The sequence below is a fragment of the Sceloporus occidentalis genome, unplaced genomic scaffold (assembly GCF_023333645.1).
Source record: "Sceloporus occidentalis isolate IW3139 unplaced genomic scaffold, rSceOcc1.0.p SCAF_3, whole genome shotgun sequence".
Lineage (NCBI taxonomy): Eukaryota > Metazoa > Chordata > Lepidosauria > Squamata > Phrynosomatidae > Sceloporus > Sceloporus occidentalis.
Genome location: NW_028316983.1, coordinates 132,469,410 through 132,490,599, shown reverse-complemented (window position 1 = coordinate 132,490,599; position 21,190 = coordinate 132,469,410). Strand labels below are relative to the sequence as shown.

Genomic DNA, 21,190 nt, shown 5'->3' with positions numbered 1-21,190 from the left:
ACCTCTAATTTAAAAGATAATTTGCATGTCACAAAGAGGCAAATTAACTCCCAGGTGACAGCTGTTTCACTGACTTCATTGCTGGCAATGGGTATTGTGCTGAGGGAAAAACGAATCCAGTTATACAAGGATTAAAGAAACACACTATTGCCTTAGAGTGAAAAACCTTTTTTTTAAATGATGAAAAATACATATTTCAAATTTAACTATACCCTTCTTGGCAAATTCCACTAGTCTTTAAGGCAGCAGTATACTGTGCATAGATTCTTTGATTTATCCAGTTCAGTGGTATTGTATCTTTGTATTAACCTACCTTGAGCCTGTGGGAAGAGGTACAACAGAAATTAAATTGAGATTGAAAACTTATTCTTACGTATATTGGAAAAAGCTTTGTTGAAATCAATGGGATTTATGTCTCAGTAGGCAAGTTGTTGTTGTTGTTGTTGATGATGATGATTATCTTGCCTTTTTCCCAATAATGAGATTCAAGGCAACTAAAACATATTTAAAGATAATATTGAATAAAAACTATAAAAAACCAGTAAATTTGCACCTTCTAGATCTGATTATGTTCCATCCCACTCCCACAACTGTGTATATAAAACTGAGCATTTATTATCAGTCTGTAAGCTTCCAAAGAAGTGGGTTTATATCCACAAAAGGTAATACAAAATAAAAAACAGTCTTAAAGATGCTGCTACACCCCCTTCCCCTTCCCCCTCCCTTTCTCCTTTTTATGTTGTTTTGTTAATTTGGATAGAGTGATCTTCTCCATGTCCCACCTGTGAAAATGTCAGCACATTCTTGTAGAACTATGGGGGAAAGAAATCTAAAGATTAGGAAAGATCAGATAAGCGGTCTCAACTTAGGAGGTGCTCTGACCACAGTCCAGTGTAGGGAAGCACTCCACTGAGTGCAGTGTATTGTTCACGATGGGGACACCAGGGGACAGCAGCTGTGATAAAATACTGTTTCAGTCAAGTAAGAGATAGGAGCTAACATTTCCTTTGCACTGGGTTTTATTGCTCCATCCTGTTTAATATGTTCATTTAATTAATAAACCATTGTTTTGTTTCATTTTGACAAACCCTAGCATTTTTGGAGAGCCTGAAATTGCCTTCCAACTCCAATCAACCCCACCCCACCCCAGCCCCATTTGTTCCAAAGGTCCTTGTGATCTTAGACCCGAAACAAACAGGCCAAATAGAACAGCTTCCAACCACTTCGGGGTGTGGTGTTTAGACAACGCATACCCTTGATGCGTCTGGAAGCTGCTCCGAGGCCGCCTTAGGGGGCCCAAAGCCACCAGCAAAAGGAGCAGATTAAATGTGCTCCTGTTGGCGGCCTGTTCAGGACCATGGTGGCAGCCCACTTTGGGACTGGGCCACCTGGTCGCCATGGTCCTGATACGATCTGGCCACTCCTTTTGGTCCATCTGCTTCACCACTTAGAACTAGGGGAAGATACTATGAAAGAAGAGGCTGTTGGAAATAGCCATCTCCAAACCTTTAGAGATGCATTTCCCCAGGTTTTATAAACACTGCCATGCCATTGCCTCTTCTCTTTGAATCCAGTCATAAGAGGAAGGAGAGTTCAAATATAGTATTCAGTGCTAGTCCCTTTTTATTCTTGTTCCAGCTTCAGAATGAATATTTACTTCCTGTTATTGAACAGGGGAAAACTATTCTGCTAATGCTTCATTTGCAGAACAGTTACACATTGGCCTGTTACAGACAGCCAAAATAAAGCTGCTTCGAGTCACTTTGGAGGTATGGTATTTCAATGATGCATGAGTCCTAAGAGTCTGGAAGCTTCACCAAAGCCGCACTCCAGTCCTAAGGACTGGAGTGTGGCTTTGGTGCGGCTTTTGGACGCTTAGGACGCATGTATCATTGAAATACCATACCTCCAAAGTGACTCGAAGCAGCTTTATTTTGGCTGTCTGTAACAGGCCATTGATTCTACTTGTACAGTCTGTAACTTTTGTATAGATACTGGGCCTCTTACTAAGAATCTAGGTTTTTTTTTATTGTTTGTGGCTTACGGTTGACACAATTAATGGCCTAATACATTTACCTTTTGAGCAATATTTTTAAGGATATTGATCCTACTTTGAGGTGTGTGTTCCATTTCCCCCCTCCCCTCTCCTTTCTCCTTTTTATGCTGCAAGTGACCAACATTGCTACCTCTTTGACTACTACTGACAAAGTAACAGATTCCCAGGAATTTTAAGACAGAAACAGTGTACAGCCTGCAGAAAAATTGCAACTACTCAAAGCTTCATCCTTCTGCCCCACAAGTCTATTTGATTAACTAGTTACAATGCTATGCAGTCTTTACACATATAAAACACAGGTATAGGGTGAATGGGAGAGTGATATATTCTCCTCACCAATTCTTTCAGAAATTCCAAACCCCTACAGAGGCACTGATCTTTCAAAGCTGGCCTCTTAACTCTTACACAGTTCCTGCTGAGTATCTGAAAACAGCGTGCGAAATACCTGCTATTGCACTTTAGTTCTCACTTGAGTTGCTTTGTGATATGTCTTAATTTTTATTTTGCTTATTATGTTGCTCCTGGTGCTACGTTTTGAATTTCTCCTGGGCATCTGCACATTTGTTATGTCTTAACTTCCCTTTCTCCTAGCTGTACAACCCACACTAGTAATTCAGCTTCTACATTTTTACCTGACAAGTCAATGTAAATATTTGGGAGGGGGATTCTGATGGAGGAGTTAATCACAATGGTCACAGATGTATCAGATATTTTTATCTGTCGTGCTGATCACACCCCACTGGAAGGTCCATTGGCAGACATGGGTGAGTTTGTGCTAGTTATGTCATTTTCTAAATAGCAAAGACAGGCCAAGTTGCTGGGAGCTCTTGACTTTCCTTGCTAGGGCCATATAAGAAAGGTTTGGATGCTCTCTATGCACTGAGACCACAGAGGTGACAGTATGGGAATTATTACTTAAAGCATTCCTCAAAAGGGGGAGGCATGTAACATATATGTTGTCCTCTCAGCCCTGCTTCCAACTAAGAAGAGAACAGGCAGGGAAGAAACATTTAAAAACAACAACAACAACAAAATAGGCAACAACCTGTAAACCACTGAGCTTTAAGATCTGCTAACAAGGCAATCTTGGTATTATTTTTCCTGCTTTGGACCAAGAAGAGGTTCTTCCTCCAAAGTGTACTCTGTCATAGACTAACATGGCTATATCTTTGAATTCTACCACTATGGACAGCACCAAATTTAGCTGAAAGGAGTAGAAATCCATCAACCTCTTAAAAAACCTTATCCAGGCCCAGACAGATATGTCTGTCCCTGGCTTCCACGCCACCAAAAGCATCTGAGGAAATAGACCGAAGTCTACAAAAGCTCATGCTGCCAACTTCTTTCCTTCAGTTAGTTTCAAAGGTGCTACAAGACCTCTCTACATACTGTTCCATTTGTAAATGAACTGAGATTAAAGATTCTGCATACAAAATGGAAGTTATCCTACCTATAGAGATCTGTGATCAGTCCCTCTCTCCAGCGAGAACAAAGATTATTAAGAAGACGCTCATGCTGTCCAAACAGGCATATATAGTTAGAGGCAGGAATTCGGTCCTTTGAAAAGCAGGTAATGGTTTCCACCATACTGTACTGGTTAACATGTATTCTGAAGTAATTCCCTTTTATTGCATCTCCTGTTGTAATCGCCATCCCCTAGGATAAATTTTTAAAGTATAACATAGAGTTGTAATAGCAGTCAGGGAAAACCAAAGCCAGACAATATATCTCTAAAGAGAGTTTGGTTAGTATGGAAATGTTTTATATCAAATTCACTGGATGTATACAAACCAGTTGTTTTCTTCTATGGGTTATATGGCCAATGGCCTCAATCTAAGGATCTTGTTAGTTGATGCAAAACTGGTTTCAATAAATCAAATATTAAGTGGTTTTTTTTTTTAATTGAAAAAGACTGGCACAAGTAGCATCAGAGGGTCCCAAGTATAGTTGTCACTTTCCTCCAAAATATGGGAAAATTCTTTTTTTGGACTACAAATCCCAGAAACTGCCAACCATCCAGATAACTGGGGTAATATATCATGCTGGCCTGGGAGCTGTAGTCCAAAAAAGTAATGCTTCCACATTCCGCTTTTTCCTCAGTAGATACAGGAGTTAAAAATATTTTCTTCACAACTGCATCTCTTTGCCAGGAAAAGCTGCCCTCATATGTCCATTTTTCATGCAGCTCTTAATTTTGCTGAAACCCCACTAGCCTGGCAGAAAGCAATCTGAGTATTCAGTCCCCATTTTGAGAAGCTGAAAGCATTTTTTTATATATTCAGGATAAAGGTGTAGATTTCATTCACTCTTGACACTGGTGACAGTGTTTCACTTGCCTAGTGTGATGTCTGCTACCAGTGGCATCTCTGCCCCTGATGTCACCTGGGGGGAGGCTTTCTGGGGCAGGTCTTCTAGTACAGGGTTGGGGCTTCTGGAGATGGCAGCAACAGCGGTAAGGAGTTGTGGTGGTGGCGCTTAACCTTCCTCCTTGGCGTGGCCTTATTCTCCTCATGAGGAGGGGCACGCTTGGCAATGAGGTGCAGGGGGATGATTGGGTGTCACCTCTCTCCTGGTGTGTCACCCGGTGCGAGATGAACCCCCTACCCTCTAGTGACTCCATTGCCTACCATGTATGGACAGATTATGTAAAAAATGGACAACAGCATTATCTTCAGGACAGTTGTACTACCAAGCCATATCACACATTGTTTTAAAAAATACTCACATAATTAGGTTGCGTTTCTTGTACATCCAAGCGTGCAGGTATTCCAGGTTTAAAAATATGCACATAATTATATTTTCCAGGTAGAAGACCACCTGTCAGAAGCAAAGAGATGTACAAGATTGCTTGCATACATGTGGCCAGTACAAATGCAGCTTTTTAGAAAAGGTGGTATTTACCCCTTCAGAACCTTTTGTCATTTTAAAAAGAATTTCGTGCTAACTGGAGAAACAACAGATAGAATGCAGTTGCTGTTTGATAGATTGAACAGGTTTCTCCCAACTACACAATTAAATCAAAGCAGATCTATTGATTCTAGCTGAATGTATCAAGAAGTGCATAAGAGAGAACACACAGAGAGCATTTATGTAAACACCATAAGTTGAAGAATCAGAATGACTTAGGAAAAACTTCCTGATGGTAAGAGCTGTTTGACAGTTGTGTATGCTGCCTTGGAGAGTATTGGAGTCTTTTTCATTGGAGGCTTTTAAACAGAGGCTGGATGGCAATCTGTCAGGGGTGATTTGATTGGGCATTCCTGCATGGTAGGGGGTTGGACTGGATGGTCCTTATGATTTCTTTCATTTCTGTGTTTCTAGGATGATAAGGAATACTCAGCCTCTTTAAATTTCAAAAACATAGCCATCTTAGTCAGGGCTAGTATGCAATGGGATTTTATAGCACTGTGGAGACTAAGGGGCTCAATAGACCAGCAGTTTATGCCAGCCTGCAGGGCTGTGGTAGGGCTGACCATTTACACACTCCAAGCCCTTCTTTCTCCACCGGGGCACCATCATGGTGCACACCCGTCTATACGGCATGCACCATGATGATGTCCGTGCAGCACAGCGCCCAAACAGCACTCCACGGAAGAGGCGTCATCATGGTGCATGGGGGCACCACAGGATGCAAAAAGAACCCGCTGGGAAGTGGGTTCTTTTTGGTCCTTCCAGAAGCCGTGGCATCCGGTTGGCGTGGCCTCCATTTGGGCTTCAAAGGGGCAGCATTAAGACGCCTGTCTGTAGAGGCCCTTCTCTCTGTAGAGAGAAAGAAAGAAAGAAGTTGGTAGCACAAGGTTTTGTAGACTTAAGCCTACTTCCTCAGATATATGGAGTGCATGCATCTTTTATGAAGAAACTATATTTCTTTATAGAACAATAAAACAGAAATGTTAATTCTTCTGCTCCATCAGGAGTGAAATGTGTATGTACCTCTTCACGTATTTACCTGTACAGCTAGAAATGGAAAGTATGAATCTGACAAGAATGTGGTAAGAAGCAAGTGTATCATGTTCACCAAAATGCTGTCTCTGCAGTTCCTTAAGGAGTATACACAGAGTGATCTGAGTTTGTTAGTGCTTAATTACTGAACTGATATTTTTTCCAATTCTGAATTTATGAATACTGTATTACTAAAATGAAATGCTCATAAAATTGTTAATTCCTTCCCTTTCCTAAGATGAGGATATTACAAAAAAAATACAAAATACAAAATGAAGAAGAAAGGTTTCTGGCTCACCTTGAATTTTGCATCCCTTGTACATAGGGATTAGCCTATCCATATCTTCTGGAGGTTCATAAACTGGCTCCAGAGTTGGATCAAAAAGATGCAGCATGGCGGCAGCAAGCTGGAAGCCAATCTCCTTTGAGCTAAAATTGCTGTGTGTCCATTCATTGGCATAATATATATTGGAGAACTTGGTCAATGGACCAGCAGCTCTGATGGCCACATCATTGGTATGGAAGTTGGTGTCAATCACAAGCCTCCCATCATAAACAAGGCAGGCATCATTAACTGCCTTGAAGGCATCATAATCCACAGTCTTGTTGGTAAAGTTGAAGAAAGCCTAGAAACAAGGTAAATCTTTAGGCCAACTATAAAACAAACTGTAACAAAAACCTATTTCATCCAGCTGAGATAATCTGCTTTATTTGCAAAGAAGTATGTAAGTGTGCAAAGACGTATGTGAAGAGAAATTAAACTCAAATATACTAAAATTAAGAGTAATTTCAGAACAGCAAAAATTACTTCCTGGTGAGTGATAGCAATATTGTAATAACTGATTAGTAATTAAAAACTTTATTCTTCCAAGTACTACAAAACACGTATAATATTTAGTGTTTAATGCTAATTGTAATACTTCTTTTTCAGGTTAATTTGTAACTACTTGGAAAACAGCAAGCCACAGTTTCTAAAAATGCTCTGTATAACAGTCTATAGGATCTAGTCAATGGAGTGGTAGTCAAAATTAGTAGAAAGCTGCTTCCAGTTACTTTTAATTTTTTCTTGATTGACATTTTATTAAGGATGATGGAAAGTATGAGCAACATTGGTAAGGAGTGATTTAGTCTGTGTCCTGCATATTGCAAACTGCATTGATCCATCCTCCTCAACCCCCATTCTCAAAATAGACATTTGCTTCTTCAAAGGGAGTGCAAACTCATCCAGGGGAGGTTGCTTTACACTGGCCCCATACAGACAGACCAAAATTAAGCTGCTTTGGGTCACTTTGGAGGTATGCTGTTTAAATTATACATGCGTCCTAAGATTCCGGAAGCCACGTCAAAGCCACACTGCAGTCCTTAGTGGCTTTGGTTGGCTTCTGGACTCTTAGGACACATGCATAATTTAAACAGCATAACTCCAAAGTGACGTGAAGCAACTTTATTTTGGGCTGTCTGTATGGGGCCTCAGTTCCCAGGGCCAGAATCAAATCCAGAATCATCTCTTTTCATCAAATTCTGCATCTCCAGCTGCTGGTTGAATATTTCTGCCTGGACACATCATTGTTTCAAGCTCAGAAGTTCCACAGTGAAATTCCTCAGCTTTTCTTCTTAGCCCTTCTCTTCTCATACTCACACTCTTCCTATACACTGCTACAACCATTTTGCTGGATAGTCATGAAGTGTTGGTTTTTCACTCTTCTCTCTCATTGCTCTCTCTATTTTTTCAGTCCATTACTAAGCCACGTTGTTTCTCCATTTACAATACAGTGGGCCTTTCCCATCTGTAGGAATTCATTTCTACCACCACCACTACCACCACCACTACTCTGCTGATGGGGAAAATGTGAGAGCTTGAGTTCATATTAGTCAGTCTGTGGTGACATGCACATGCCTGCACTGGCATGCCCAAGGATGTATGCCATTGACAAATGTGGGGCAGGGTGATCTGCAGGAATGCCAATCCATAGATGGCTAGCTCACCAATACAGCACACCCGCTATATTGCAAAAATATGGCTCTTCACTATAGTAAAAACTTGTGAATGCCATGGTCATCCTTCATCTTGACTACTACAATTTTATCTTTCATTTTGCATTGTCTTGCCTAATCCTCTTTCCCATTCTGAAAGAAGCTAAGCAATCAGCAATATTTATAATAATTTATGATACTCCTTCAAAGTGTACAAGTAAAAAAATCTAAGTCAGATGTGGAAAATGTAGGGAAATACCCTTAGACAGGTCCTGTTTGTTTCAGTATTTTTTACACAGGAGAATTCTTGTGCAGGAGATTGTGCTCAGTGTTCCTACAATTCTGCCCCATAATTCTGTAACTCTGTTTTTCTGATTGATGGATGGATATAATACATCAAAGGCATATACTTACAGAGCACTGCAACCGAAATGGCTTCGTTTTAGTAGTGAAAGACGCGAATGCAATTGGGTCTGGGTAGTTGCCATCATTCCACTGAGCCAGCAGGCTGTCATGATGCTCAGTCACACCAGCCCTGGATAATGCTCTTTGGACAGCCTTCTCAATAGCGTTGTTGTTGATAGCAGTAACATTGGAGCATGATGGAGGATGCACAACGTATATGTGACTACCACTGATTCCTAATGATAAGAGGGATTCTATAGTTGTATAAATGTCAATTGTATTCCCATAGACAATAACGTTCCCTGGGGAGAGGGAAAAACCAGAGGGGAAAAATGAGACACATAATAAAAACCTTATTAGTGTAATTCAGATGATAATAATACTGAAATGATCTGTGACCCTCTTGTTGCTCTGATGCTATGAAGCAAACAATGTTACCTAGCAACAGTAGCTAAGATAATTTAGTGAAGAATCTGCAGAATACATCCCACAAAGTACAAGCACTTAACATAGAAGTGGGACATTGATTATGTCCCTGTGTCTGAATCCCTTTGGTTTGAGAATCTCTAGAAAAGAAGGAGGACCCTTTTATCATGCCCTTCTGCCCAACTACCCCCTCTCTTTTGTTCGGTTAGAACAATCTAACATACAAATAATATTTTGAAACCCTGTAGAAGAGATGAGGGAAGACTGGCCACGGAAGGGAGAGGTAGCACAGCCTTCAGAATTCATTGCCAGGGATCCTCCTTCATTCCACAAACAGGAAGGAATCTGTGCCTGCTTTGTAGGAAAGAATAAAATCTACAACAAACGGGGACAGAAATTAAAAAGTTGGGGGTCTCTCTGTAGGAAAAATCTAATCATACTGCAACTCAGCCAAATAAACATGGACAGGGTTCATGCCAGCTAAATTTGAGCTTTTCTGACAGTATATAATTAAGGTTATACTGAGGAATAAGGAGAGGGGGAAGAAGGAGAGTGAATGTATCAGACATGTATACTGCACAGGTGAAAAGACAGGGAGAGTTATCAGGGACCAATGGTTGGCTGACTGCAGTTGTCATATGTATATCTAATTGTATACACAGGTTTGTTTCGATACAATACATAAAATGGTGCTTATTATTATTATTATTATTATTATTATTATTATTAACCTTTATTTAGTATTACTGATTTTAATGTAAGAGACCATTTAATAGAAAAATCTATAACTTTCCTTATTTTCAGAACAAACTCAAGATGATTAATGAGTTCAAAAACTCATATTATACAGAAAATTGACATTTGATACACTGAACCTAAAGGGACTGGAGAAAGTCCCTAACGTTCCAATATGCTCAGACAGTGTAGAAATAAAGGCTGTCATTAGACTGAAGAAAGCTCAGTCTATTAATTATCTTTTTGCTTTTATTTATTATCTAATTATCAGATTGTTCACTTGGATACCAAGTTAAAACATTATATGAATACAGTCAGGTCTCCATATTCACAGACTCTGTATCCATGGATTCCTCCACCCACAGCTTCAAAATATTCCCTCACCCCAAATATTTCCAAAAGCAAACCTTGATTTTGCCATTTTATTCAAGGAACACCATTTTACATAATGGGACTTTAGCATTCATGGGTTTTGGCATCCATGAGGGTACTGGAACCAAATGCCAGCGGATAACAAGAGTCCACTATAAAACATACTCCGAAATAAAAAAAGTGCATTCTTTATTAGAGGCTGCATGTGCATGTGTGATGTTTCACCATCTTAGAAGAGGTAATTCCCTCTTGTATAACAGAGAATGAGAATGTCTCTTCTAAAACAGTATTTGCCATCTACGCTTATTATAAGTACTTGCAATAAAAAAATCAAACAAATTTATGTTTTCTGATTAGATGTGATATCTTTCTGGTCAAACAACTGATTGATTTAGGCAGTTCATCGGTTAAATATTGTAGCCTTGTACAAAGAGATTCTTTATTTTCTGGCAATATCTGGAATATGAATTGAGTGTTGTACTGACTGTGTTTAGCAACAGGTAGAATCTTGTCCCTTCAAATTGTTGCTATGGCTAACATGCTCTGTTTTTTGTTCTTAAAACATTACAGAAAACTGGCAAAGATGCCTGATTATTGCATTGTGTTTACACACAAATAGAGAGAGACAGACAGAGAGAGAGAGAGAGAGAGAGAGAGAATGATGAGCAAAACAGACATTTACTCCAGCAGAATTAAGTTTTATAATTATTTTGGTATGGATGTTCATGATTGCTATAGAGATGATGTGAGAAAGTACAGTAATATTCATACAAAATCATGGACAGGGGTGTGAATCAAAATATATAGTGCAGATACTCTTATATTAGAGCAACTGGCTTGGGACAAAATAAATACTTTCAGATTCTGACCACAATCCATTATGTGTGATCATGGGAAGTCCAGACTAGTGCAGATTTGAAACTGAGAGTTTCTGAACTAGCTGCTTGATCTATCAGCCACAGCTAATGGTTAGGGAGGAAGGGAATTGTAGTTCCTCAACATTTGTTGAGTAATACAATCCCAAACACCTATCTACTATGTACAGAACTATCTTTACAAGCATTCAACAAGGCTGTAAATATTCTCTTTTCCAGAAGAAACAGAACTTGGAATGATTGCTCTAGAATTTTTACCGTTCAAAGGAGGTCAAGACAAACAGCACAATGCACTAGAGAAGGGGGAGTGAAATTCCATGGGAGTTATTCAGCATGTAAATAGACTGCAGGGTTGTAGCCTAGAATGACTAGGGGCAGTGCTTAGTTCTGCAATACTTAGAAGAGGTCACAGCCAGGAGTTGTTGATCCAAAGTTTAACTTAACACTCATATCATCAAGAAGTGCCGAAACGCCCTTTCTCAGGTGAAGTTGGGGGAAAACATAGACAGAGTGGCAGAATCCTGGTTTGGAAACACAGGGCTCAGATTAGGCTTGTTGCTTAGGTGGACCTTCCTTCTCCAAGCAACATGTGGAGTCACCCTTTAGATGTTAGAGCCAGTGGATTCTCAGACCTCCTTAACCCAGATAAAGGTTTATTACTGGATGGCTCCCTATGTGGGAGATAAGTCACAACAACCATCTACTTCTGGAGAACAGAGTGAACTGTTATTTGAATACAAATATTTAACTGTAACCACAGTATTTTCCAAACAGAATGCATTGAATTTTTGAGGTTCAATCTGAAACTAATTTTAAAAATAATCACAGGTATTATCAGTGATTAAATAATACATTTTCATAACTGTGAACACAATAAAAAGTCAGAAAAGCAATATCTCAATTATTAGTTACTAGCTGAAGTACTTTCTACTGTCCAGGTAGAAACCCAAAGGTAGAAACCTATTAATCCCAAAGGTCCCCTCTGTTTTCCTACTCCCCATTTTTCCTCCTGAGGAATTTTACTAGCAGTAGATCAGAGAGGCCTCTCTCGCTTTCCTATTTTTTTCAATCACACAAATCTCAATAGTAGTGCTTCAGAGTTCTCTCTCGTGTTTTCTGGGCTTATAAATATCCAGATGAGTGAGAAATTCTAAACAAATTATCTTAATAGAATTTGTTGAAACAGTGAAATTCTGTGAGGACCAAAAACATTATCAAATTCTGAAGTGAATTCTGAAGGCTTTCCCAACTTAATTCCTCTCCCTGCATACTATGATCTATGTTGGTTGCCTACCTATTATTTTCCCCTTTTTAAGTTATTGTATTTAACTGTTTTTAAATTGTGATAGTTTAATTGTAATTTTAGTATTGGGAGGGGAGTTGGGAAGGGACTAAATTTGGATTTTATTGTATTCTATGTATTTTTACTGTTTATAGCCTGCCTGGATTCCTCGTGATTGGGCAGGCTATAAATAAATAAGTTATTATTATTATTATTATTAGTAGTAGTAGTAGTAGTAGTATCTATCATGATAGCCCAATACGTTACACATAATAACCCTGGTGGATCGTCCCAGTTAATATTGGTAGACAACTAGAAATTCCCTTGGGAAACAGCTATCCATGAGAAACTGAGCCTTTATGTATTTTCCAGTGGCACAATTCTAAGGTTAGGATTAGATGAAGCAAATCCAGTTGTAAGGCAAAGGATTCTAGATATTGAAGGTCAGACAGAAATTTCTGCCTTTTCCAATTACATATTTGCAAATAACCAAATGCTGCCTTCTAATCCAGCTACTTATGTATATTATGGTAACATAAAGGTTTCCCCTTTGACATGATTCTCAAGTCATGTCCAAGTAGTGGGTGGTGCTCATCTCCATTATTTAGTTGAGGGAGCCAGCATTGTCAAAGATGACTCCATGATCATGGGACCAGCATGGCTTCATGGAACGCTGTTACCTTCCCACAGAAGTGGTACCTATTCATCTACTTGTGCTTTTACATGCTTTCTAATTGCTAGGTTGGCAGAAGCTAGGACTGGTGGTGGGAGCTCATCTGGTCACATAGCGCTTGGGTCTTGAATTGCTGACCTTGTGATCATCAGAGTCAGTGTCTTAACCACTGAGCCACTGCATAACATACATTATCTTACAGTGCCTAAATTTAGGACAGGTTTATCCTTAGCTCGATTCAATGTTCTCCCAACAGCAGTACTGGAAGGAAAATATGGGGAAATTCCCCATGAACTCCAATTCTGTCCTTGGGATACTGGTGCTATAGAAACTAGAGCTCACATACTTTTGTACTGTCAATTTTATAGGACATTCACCACCAGCTCATTACCCCCGTTTTAACTAAATTTTAGGGACCCTCTGATCTCTATTAGAGATGTACAGCTTCAGACTTCTATACTACAAGAATTCTAAAGACCTATACTTTCAGATATAAATTTACTAACTCTTTATTTGTTTATTCTTTGGTTTTCAAGGCAGATTTCAATTTCCTTTTACCTGACACTGAATGACATATGTATTAAGACTGAAGGAAATAATGCTCTCCCCATGATGGAAAGAAATAATATTTTGATTTACGATCAACCTTATATATGCCCTATAAACAATAATTACAGAATAAACCAGATAAAACACATAGGTTTCTAGTAAATTTCCAAATGTGACTATGGTAAAAAAAAAAAAAAAGAAAATGTATCTATGGGGACATAATATTATTCTAAGAATTTGCAGCAGTTCTAAATCAGTCCTATTATAGGGGATTTATCCTTTAATATTAGATGGCCATGTCTCAATTCTGAGACTTCTCATTCATTTCCTACAACTGGGAATATAAAACTTTCATGAACTTAGTATGACCTGAATTCTTAGGCTTGCAATAATTACATTAAGAAGAAAGCATATTAGACAGACCTTCAGAAGCTGTGCTTTAAGTTTAATGCACTGCAGTTTCAATGCTATAACATTCCAGCAAGCATGCATTTAAGAGCTAAAAGCCTGACATCAACAGAACAATAAATGACCTGTTTTAGACCACTGAATCAGTTTTGTTCTTTCCATATACCTCTCAGTGAGCTTTGTTGAAGATAAATGATAGTTTATGAATTAATATCAGAAATAGAGTTAAAAGACCACATCATGCCATCCTAATTCTGAAAGGGAACATAGTATTAACAGTAAATTTTGGATTCAATGTCTGGAAATAACTATTATCAAGCAAAGAGAATTTCTACATCATAAACAATACAGTAATTTGGTTTTTTTGTTTTTTTTTGAAGTGCCATTAAGTAAGAATGGGAAGCTCTCTACTTGTGGATTATGAGGGCTGCCTATTTCTTACAACTGGCTGCAAATTCTTTTGCCATCTCACGTTTTCATGGAGGGTTCCTGATTTCACAAGTGGCTTTTCAGAGGATCCATAGGACCTCAGTAAAAATAGGGGTGAAACCCCCTGCTGCATCTGGTTCTTTCAGTCATAAACTCCTTATTGCTCATGTTTATATGGCCTCTATTGTGATGGGGCTTCCCTCCTGCCCTGTTTGCCACCTAAAATGAACTAATCTTGTGGCCACATAGCACTTTCTCTTTTCAGGAGAAAGGAAAAACCACTCCAATGACTCCATAGGAGAATCCCATTTCACATGTAAATGATAAGGACAAATGAGTAGATCAACTGGTTGTCCTTTTGAATGTTAAAACCCATATGTTATCCCATGTGTGCTGATTAATGAAGAAATCCTATGTGTTCTGACACAGGTGTTCACAGAAACAAGTTTAAATATGGGAGCAATCTTTGGAAAATTGTAATGAAGGGGTGAATGTATCTCTACAGTAAGAAAATGGTACTAGTCATACATGGTGCTTTTTTGTGTGTGGGTATCTCTACACTGAGTGTAATGAAAGCCGCATTTTATTTACAAGTCCACTATATTTTCTTTCCAGTGGGTTTTTAATTTGAACATTTTATATATATAGCTCCAGAACCCATCTATCAATGAAAGTGTATCTAATTTGTTAATTAACGAATAAACCCAGACTCTGCTTTTAGAGCTTTAATTTTATGCCATAAAATAATGGTAGATAATTCTTATTTCCAGCCTTTATTCCAAGCAAAAAAATATGGACTTCAAAACTGGCAATAACCTGCGAATTAATTCATAAAACAAATCATGGCAGATTAAACATTTTGCAAGTATTAATTAGGGCACAATTATATGCTGAAAATGGAAAAACACGGTGCCAAGAAATGCATCAGCCTCTGCCACCTCATCCCAGTACAGTGGTACTAAAATCCTTACCTGAAGAATTAACAACTTTCTCTTTAAGCCACTTAATTGCCATTACAGCATCTTCATCATCACAAATAACAAAAAGATTGGAAGGTACAGTTCCTGTGTATTTTTGTTCATGGTCTTCTGAGACCTCTCTGTTGGTTAACAATTTTTTAATATCTGCACCAGAAGGACATGGGAGCTGTATGAACAGAAAACACCATAGATGAATATAGTGTACTGAAAGCTGAGTGACCTTTATCAAGATAAACGAAATCCTAAATGCTCCAAAATACAAAACTTTTTTCATGGGTAGCTAAGACAGTGACACCTTTGCTTTCTGATGATTCAGTGAACACAAATTTGGTTTCATGCACAAAATCATTAAAAATATTTTATAAAATTGCCTTCAGGCTATGTATAAAAGGTGTATATGAAACATAAATAAATATGATGTTTAAACATGGGTCCCATCTCCAATGTATCTCATTGAGAACTCTGAAAAATCTGAATCCCAAGACACAGTCTGAAGATGCCAATCACAGCTGCAAGTGAAACATCAGGAATAAAGTCTTTTAGAACACGGCCTCATAGCCTGAAAAACCCACAAAATACCAAAGTGGGCTTATATCCACAAAAGCTCATGCTAAAATAAAAACCAGTTAGTCTTAAAGATGGTGCCACATTCCTTTTTTCTCCCACTCCCTTCATCCTTTTTATGCAACTTATAAACATGTAAAAGTGAATTGTGCCATAGGTAATGTCCATATTCTCAGAAGAAGAGCAGAGCCATGTACACACCTTCTTTATGAGTTTTTCAAGCATATCCTTTGCATGTTTGCTCAGATGCCAATCTGACTGAGGGGTCATGAGACGGGCCTGAAAGAGCAGTGTATGGCCACACTGGCACCAATAGCACTGGAGCTGCAGTGACCGTATGTGCCCAGCCCCAATCCAGACCACTGCTACAGTCCTCAACCTGGTTGACAAGGAATGGCTTTTCGCTGCTCCTTTTTGTGCCAGTTCTTCTGGGTTGGGGTAGTCAGCACAGCTTCCGGCCACTTTTCAGGCCTGAATTGAGTATTTACACCTAAACAGAATTCTACGGGATTTCAGGCTCAGCTTCTGAAATTAATCTTATATTTATGAAGCAGGGTTAGACTCAGGAGACGGAGGAGGGTAGATAGGATGAAGAAACATCAACAACCTAATATATGCAGATATTGGCAGAAGATATCACAGACTTGGAACAGCTACTAAGGAAGGTCAAAGATGGAAGTGCAAAGACAGGCTTAATGCTGAAAATAATAAAACACACACACACACAAAAACAATGACCACAGAAGAAATACATAAATTAAACAATTCCTGTACCTAGGATCAAACACTGATCAGAATGGTGACTGCAGTCAGGAAATAAGAAGACGACTAGGGCTGGGGAGGACATCTACGAAAGAACTAGACAAGATCCTAAAGAGCAAAGGCATACAACTGAGCACTACAGCTAGAATTATTGAAGCCATTGTATTCCCCAACACCATGTATGGATGCAAGAGCTGGACAGAAAAGAAAGCAGACAGAAATAAATTCATTTGAGATGTGGTGCTGGAGAAGAGTGCTTAGGATATTATGCACAGCAAAAAAGACAAACAAAAGGCAAACAGATCAAGCCTGAAATCTTCTTGGAAGCCAGGATGACCAAACTGAAGCTGCAGTTTGACTACATAATTAGAAGACATGGATCACTAGAAAAGACAATAACGTTAGGAAAGGTAGAGGGTAGAAGAAGGTGAGGGAGACTGCATGACAGATGGTTGGATTCAGGCATGGGCATGAATTTGCAGGACCTGAGCAGAGCAGTGGAGGATGGGGGATCTTGGAGATATCTCATCCACAGAGTTGTCATGAGTCAGGATTGCTTCAAGGGCAGCTAACAACAACAGAAATTCTACATTAATTAAATACAGTACAATCTAATTACAAAATTAAGGCAAAAGGATGATACATCTTATACTGAGGCAAAGCACTCACAAGTTTTCTTCCTTTGAGCTCTTTAATTGCTCCAGATATGAAACACACTATTTTTCATTCAGTGAGTCTACAATCTCACCTGATACTGTTGGCCAGTGCACAGAATGAGATGGTCATATGGTACTTTATTCTGCTTGGAAACTATGACATGCTTTGCAGATCTGTTTATACCAGTCATTTTCCCAACCACAACATTAATCCACGAAGCAAGTGACATCAATGCATGGTCATCTTCATTAAAACAGTGGCTGTGAAGGAAGAACAAATGCCATTTTGGTAGCTGACTGCAAGTACACCTCACTATCTGAGCAGGTGCAAGTATACTAAAGCTCATACTAACAGATTACATAATATGACAACTTGGGACAATATCCTCTTGAAATAAAACAATTACTCTTTGCATAAGACCACATTGCAAAACATACAAAAATATGATGGCTAATTCATACATTACAAAGCCAATGAGTTTGCTAAAGATATGGTCAATATTTGTATAGTTCACTCCTAAAGTGATGCCTAAAGTTGTTATCTTTCTGTTTTTAAGGCCTCTCATAGGACTAAAATGGCCTACAAGAAGCCAATAATCCCCGTACCTTGGGGGACTTGGGCAAAACATCCTTTGCATTTTTTTACCACCCCTGGGACCCTGGTGGCCACAAAAATGGCCCAAGGCTGTATGTAATCCATGTGCCATCTTTTGTCTATCCCTGATTTAAACAAAGTTTATAGAGATATTTTCAAGAAGATAATACACTATCATGACCATGGATTACAAAACAAAACCCAGACATTTCCAGTGCTATTGTCTTCATGCACAAGAGAGAACATTGTACATGGGTTTGTTGCCTCCTGACTCAGAGAGTTAAATTCCAGGGACAGGAAGCAGAGGTAAAATATGAAGAACGAAAATTCCAACAACTTACACTGAAGGCATCCCTAACATAAAAAATATTTAAAAACAGAAAGTAATACAAGGGCAGTGATTTGGTAGATATGTCAGAGAACAAATTGCTAGTGAATATCGAGCTTACATTTATACTTAGTATAAGAAGCGAAATAAACTGTCCTTACCACATACTATATACACCACAAACCACTGGATATGTGTTTCACAAACTCAAAAGAGTGCTTAAACCATAGTCTTTCTGACATTACTGAAAATGCCTTAAAACTAACCTGTTAATTAAAAAACACTTATGCAGATTGTTTGATTCACCTTTCCCTGGTAGTCCATGAGTTGAAATCAGGGTAAGGTTGTTGAATTTCAAATGTGGGCTAAAGGGAGAAAATAAAATCAGAATGTTATACATATAATCAGCATAAACTCCCTGGTGGTCCTGAAAATTTTCTACCTTAATAGAAGAGTTAAGAAGGTTGTCAAAGTCCACTTGTTTCTTTCTTCTTCCCATCTGTTTTGAATACAGGACTCATTTAGGCATAACATTGAACCATAGTTAATTATGGTTTAATGTTATACTTTTCGCTCCCTCCCCTCTGGAAGAAGGATCTACTTCTGTCTCCATCATATCTAGATAAACTTTGGTTTGCTCAAACAAACCAGGTTTAAAGTATGTTTTGTACTTGATTGTTGAATTATAAACTAACCAAAGTTCCATATGAAGAAATAATGGGCAACTGGTGAATTTAAAAGAACACAAGACCATAAAGAGTCCTTCTGTATCCAACCAAAAGTCCATCCAGTCCAGTATTCCATTAAAAAGTGGCCAATCAGTTTTCTACTTGAAACCTACCAGAAGGAAAAGAGTGCAACTACATTCTCTGTCTTGTGTTCTGCAGCAACTGATATAGAGACACATACTGGCTCTGGAAACATGTTAAGCTGATTACAACATTACTACACACAACTCTTAAACCACCATTTCAAAGGGAAAGAAACAGCTTTGGTGCTACACACTGCATGATGAGACTTACAACTCATAGCTGCCCTGTCCCCGCCCTGCCCTGTCCCACTCCTTTTAATTCCCAGGGGCTCTAGTAGCACCTCTGAGACTAAGTGAAAGAAAGAAGCTATTAACATGAGCTTTCACAGACTTGACCCTACTTCCTCAGATGTATGAGGTGGAGTGGAGTCCAGAGACAGACCTATAGAAGCCGGTTGCATGTGAGAATGTAAACTGAAATTCAAAATCTTGGGGGTATATAGTTGAAGTGAGAAGTTCAGTTTTAACTACGTCCTTGGGGGGACAAAGGCAAGATGAAGGATGTTGCCTAAAGACAGGAAGAATATATAACCATATGAATGAGTATTGTAATGTAGTGCAGAAACCAGAGAGGAAATGTGATGAACTTGTCAAGGGTGCCCTTATGAGGATGGAGGGTTAAATAGTGTTTAAATGCATGTAGTGTGCCAGAAAATAATTGTTTTTGTTTAACCCACTGCTGATGGATTGTAGTCTGTGGGGACATTCCAATTCTGCTATTTCTCTTTCCAGTCTTCCTTTGTAGTTTTTTGTTCAAGGACCACTGTTCTAAGGTTTGAGATGGAATGTCCAGAAAGACTGAAGTGTTCTGCATCCAGTTTTTGTGTACTGCCATTCCTAATGTTTGATTTATGTCCATTTATCCTCTGGCGCAGGGACCTGCCTGTCTGCCCATGTAGAGTGATGAAGGGCATTGCTCAGATAGTATGGTATAAATCACATTGGAAGATGAGCAAGTAAAAGTCCATTTAATATTGTGGATGATGTCATTAGGTCCTGTGATGGCATTTTCTGAATAGATATGAGAGCAGAGTTAGCATCCTGGTTTGTGGCAAGGCCTTGTCCACATCTGTGTTGTGTGTCCTCCTGTAGATAAGTAACTGAAGTTTGGAAGCTGTCTGAGAGGGCAGGATCACTGGCCAGAATAGATTGTAGTTCATTCATGATACATCTGAGTGGTCTCAGTTGGGAGCTGTATGTGAACACTAGGGGGGTTCTGTCATTTTGTGTTTTGGGTCTGTCTTGTAGTGGATGGTTCTTGAGTATTAATGTGGAGCACTGAAACATTCAAACATATTTATCTATTGGAATTTATTGGATTTTTGTTTTTATCTCACCTTTGTCCCAAAATGGGATTCCCCATGCAATGCAAAGACAAAGCCCAATCAACCACTCTAAGGAGATTACTACAGGAGGCTTTTAAATTACAATTACACCTGGAAAAAAGTGGTTTTGGTGATACTTATCACATGACACTGCCTGTGACCCATAGCTATTTGTCCCTGAAGTGCAATTAGGCCATCCCTTTTCACTGATGGGGGAAACCTTCCAATTGCGCTAGTCCTAGGTACGAAATGTAGCTGCCAGGGAAGCTGCGATATGGGCAGTCATGTAGTCTCAGTGTCTCCTCCTCTCTCCATGCCCCCCTTCCCTCTCACTATTCCCAAGCAGTCTGATTCCCTTTAATTTTGTTGTTGTTGTTGTCGTCTTTCTTTTTTTAAAAAACTTAAATCACAGTAGCAGAGCTCTGAAGTTGCTGGAGAAAATTAAAATTAGAATCAGTAAAAATAAAATGAAAAAAACTGAAGGGCATGTGGGGTAGGGCATAGGGCAGGGAGATGGGTTTAGGGGGAGTCAGGAACAGAGTGTAATGGCAGCAGCAGCAGTCCCTGTCATGTGATTGTGAAGACATACAATAATGGCTGCTCTGAAACCGGTATATTTTTACTATTTAAAATCTGATGTGATTCCTGAGAGAACAGGGCTCATATGGTAATGTCCTAAGTGGAAGTTGATTAGAGGAGGTTAGGCCAGAACACTGGATCTTCTAGAAATCTGAGGGCAGCGTCCTCTTTGACCAAGCAGTTTATAGGTTCAGAAGAATGCCTAACTTTTCAATGTATTGCTTGCAATCCCCTAGAAGTTTGCTTGCAGCACACAATTTGAGTATAATTACACCAATGGCTTAAACTAACACAATTGTGATTCATACATTCTGTGTTGAAATTCCCCCAAAAACATAACTTAAAAAGCAGCACAGTGAAAAAGAGAAGTGCTGCAACAGAGACACTGTATATCAGCTTCTGCTTTTAATGTATATAAATAATTTTGCTTTTAATGTATACAAAGAGTGGTGAACATCATGCAC

The 21,190-nt window shown here is 39.0% G+C and overlaps 1 protein-coding gene across 3 annotated transcripts in view; it reads right to left on the bottom strand.

The window, feature by feature from the left end:
- Window positions 1–21,190, bottom strand: part of CFAP61 (cilia and flagella associated protein 61) — a 115,486-nt gene that overhangs the window by 18,977 nt on the left and 75,319 nt on the right. For all 3 annotated transcript variants that reach the window (XM_089516355.1, XM_089516356.1, XM_089516357.1), the window contains 7 exons: window positions 18,278–18,376; window positions 17,181–17,349; window positions 15,098–15,272; window positions 8,387–8,679; window positions 6,297–6,624; window positions 4,782–4,873; window positions 3,507–3,712 (listed from right to left, as the gene is read on the bottom strand). In XM_089516355.1, coding sequence (XP_089372481.1) covers window positions 3,507–3,712; window positions 4,782–4,873; window positions 6,297–6,624; window positions 8,387–8,679; window positions 15,098–15,272; window positions 17,181–17,349; window positions 18,278–18,376 — 1,362 coding nt within the window. The remainder of the gene's footprint in view (window positions 1–3,506; window positions 3,713–4,781; window positions 4,874–6,296; window positions 6,625–8,386; window positions 8,680–15,097; window positions 15,273–17,180; window positions 17,350–18,277; window positions 18,377–21,190) is intronic.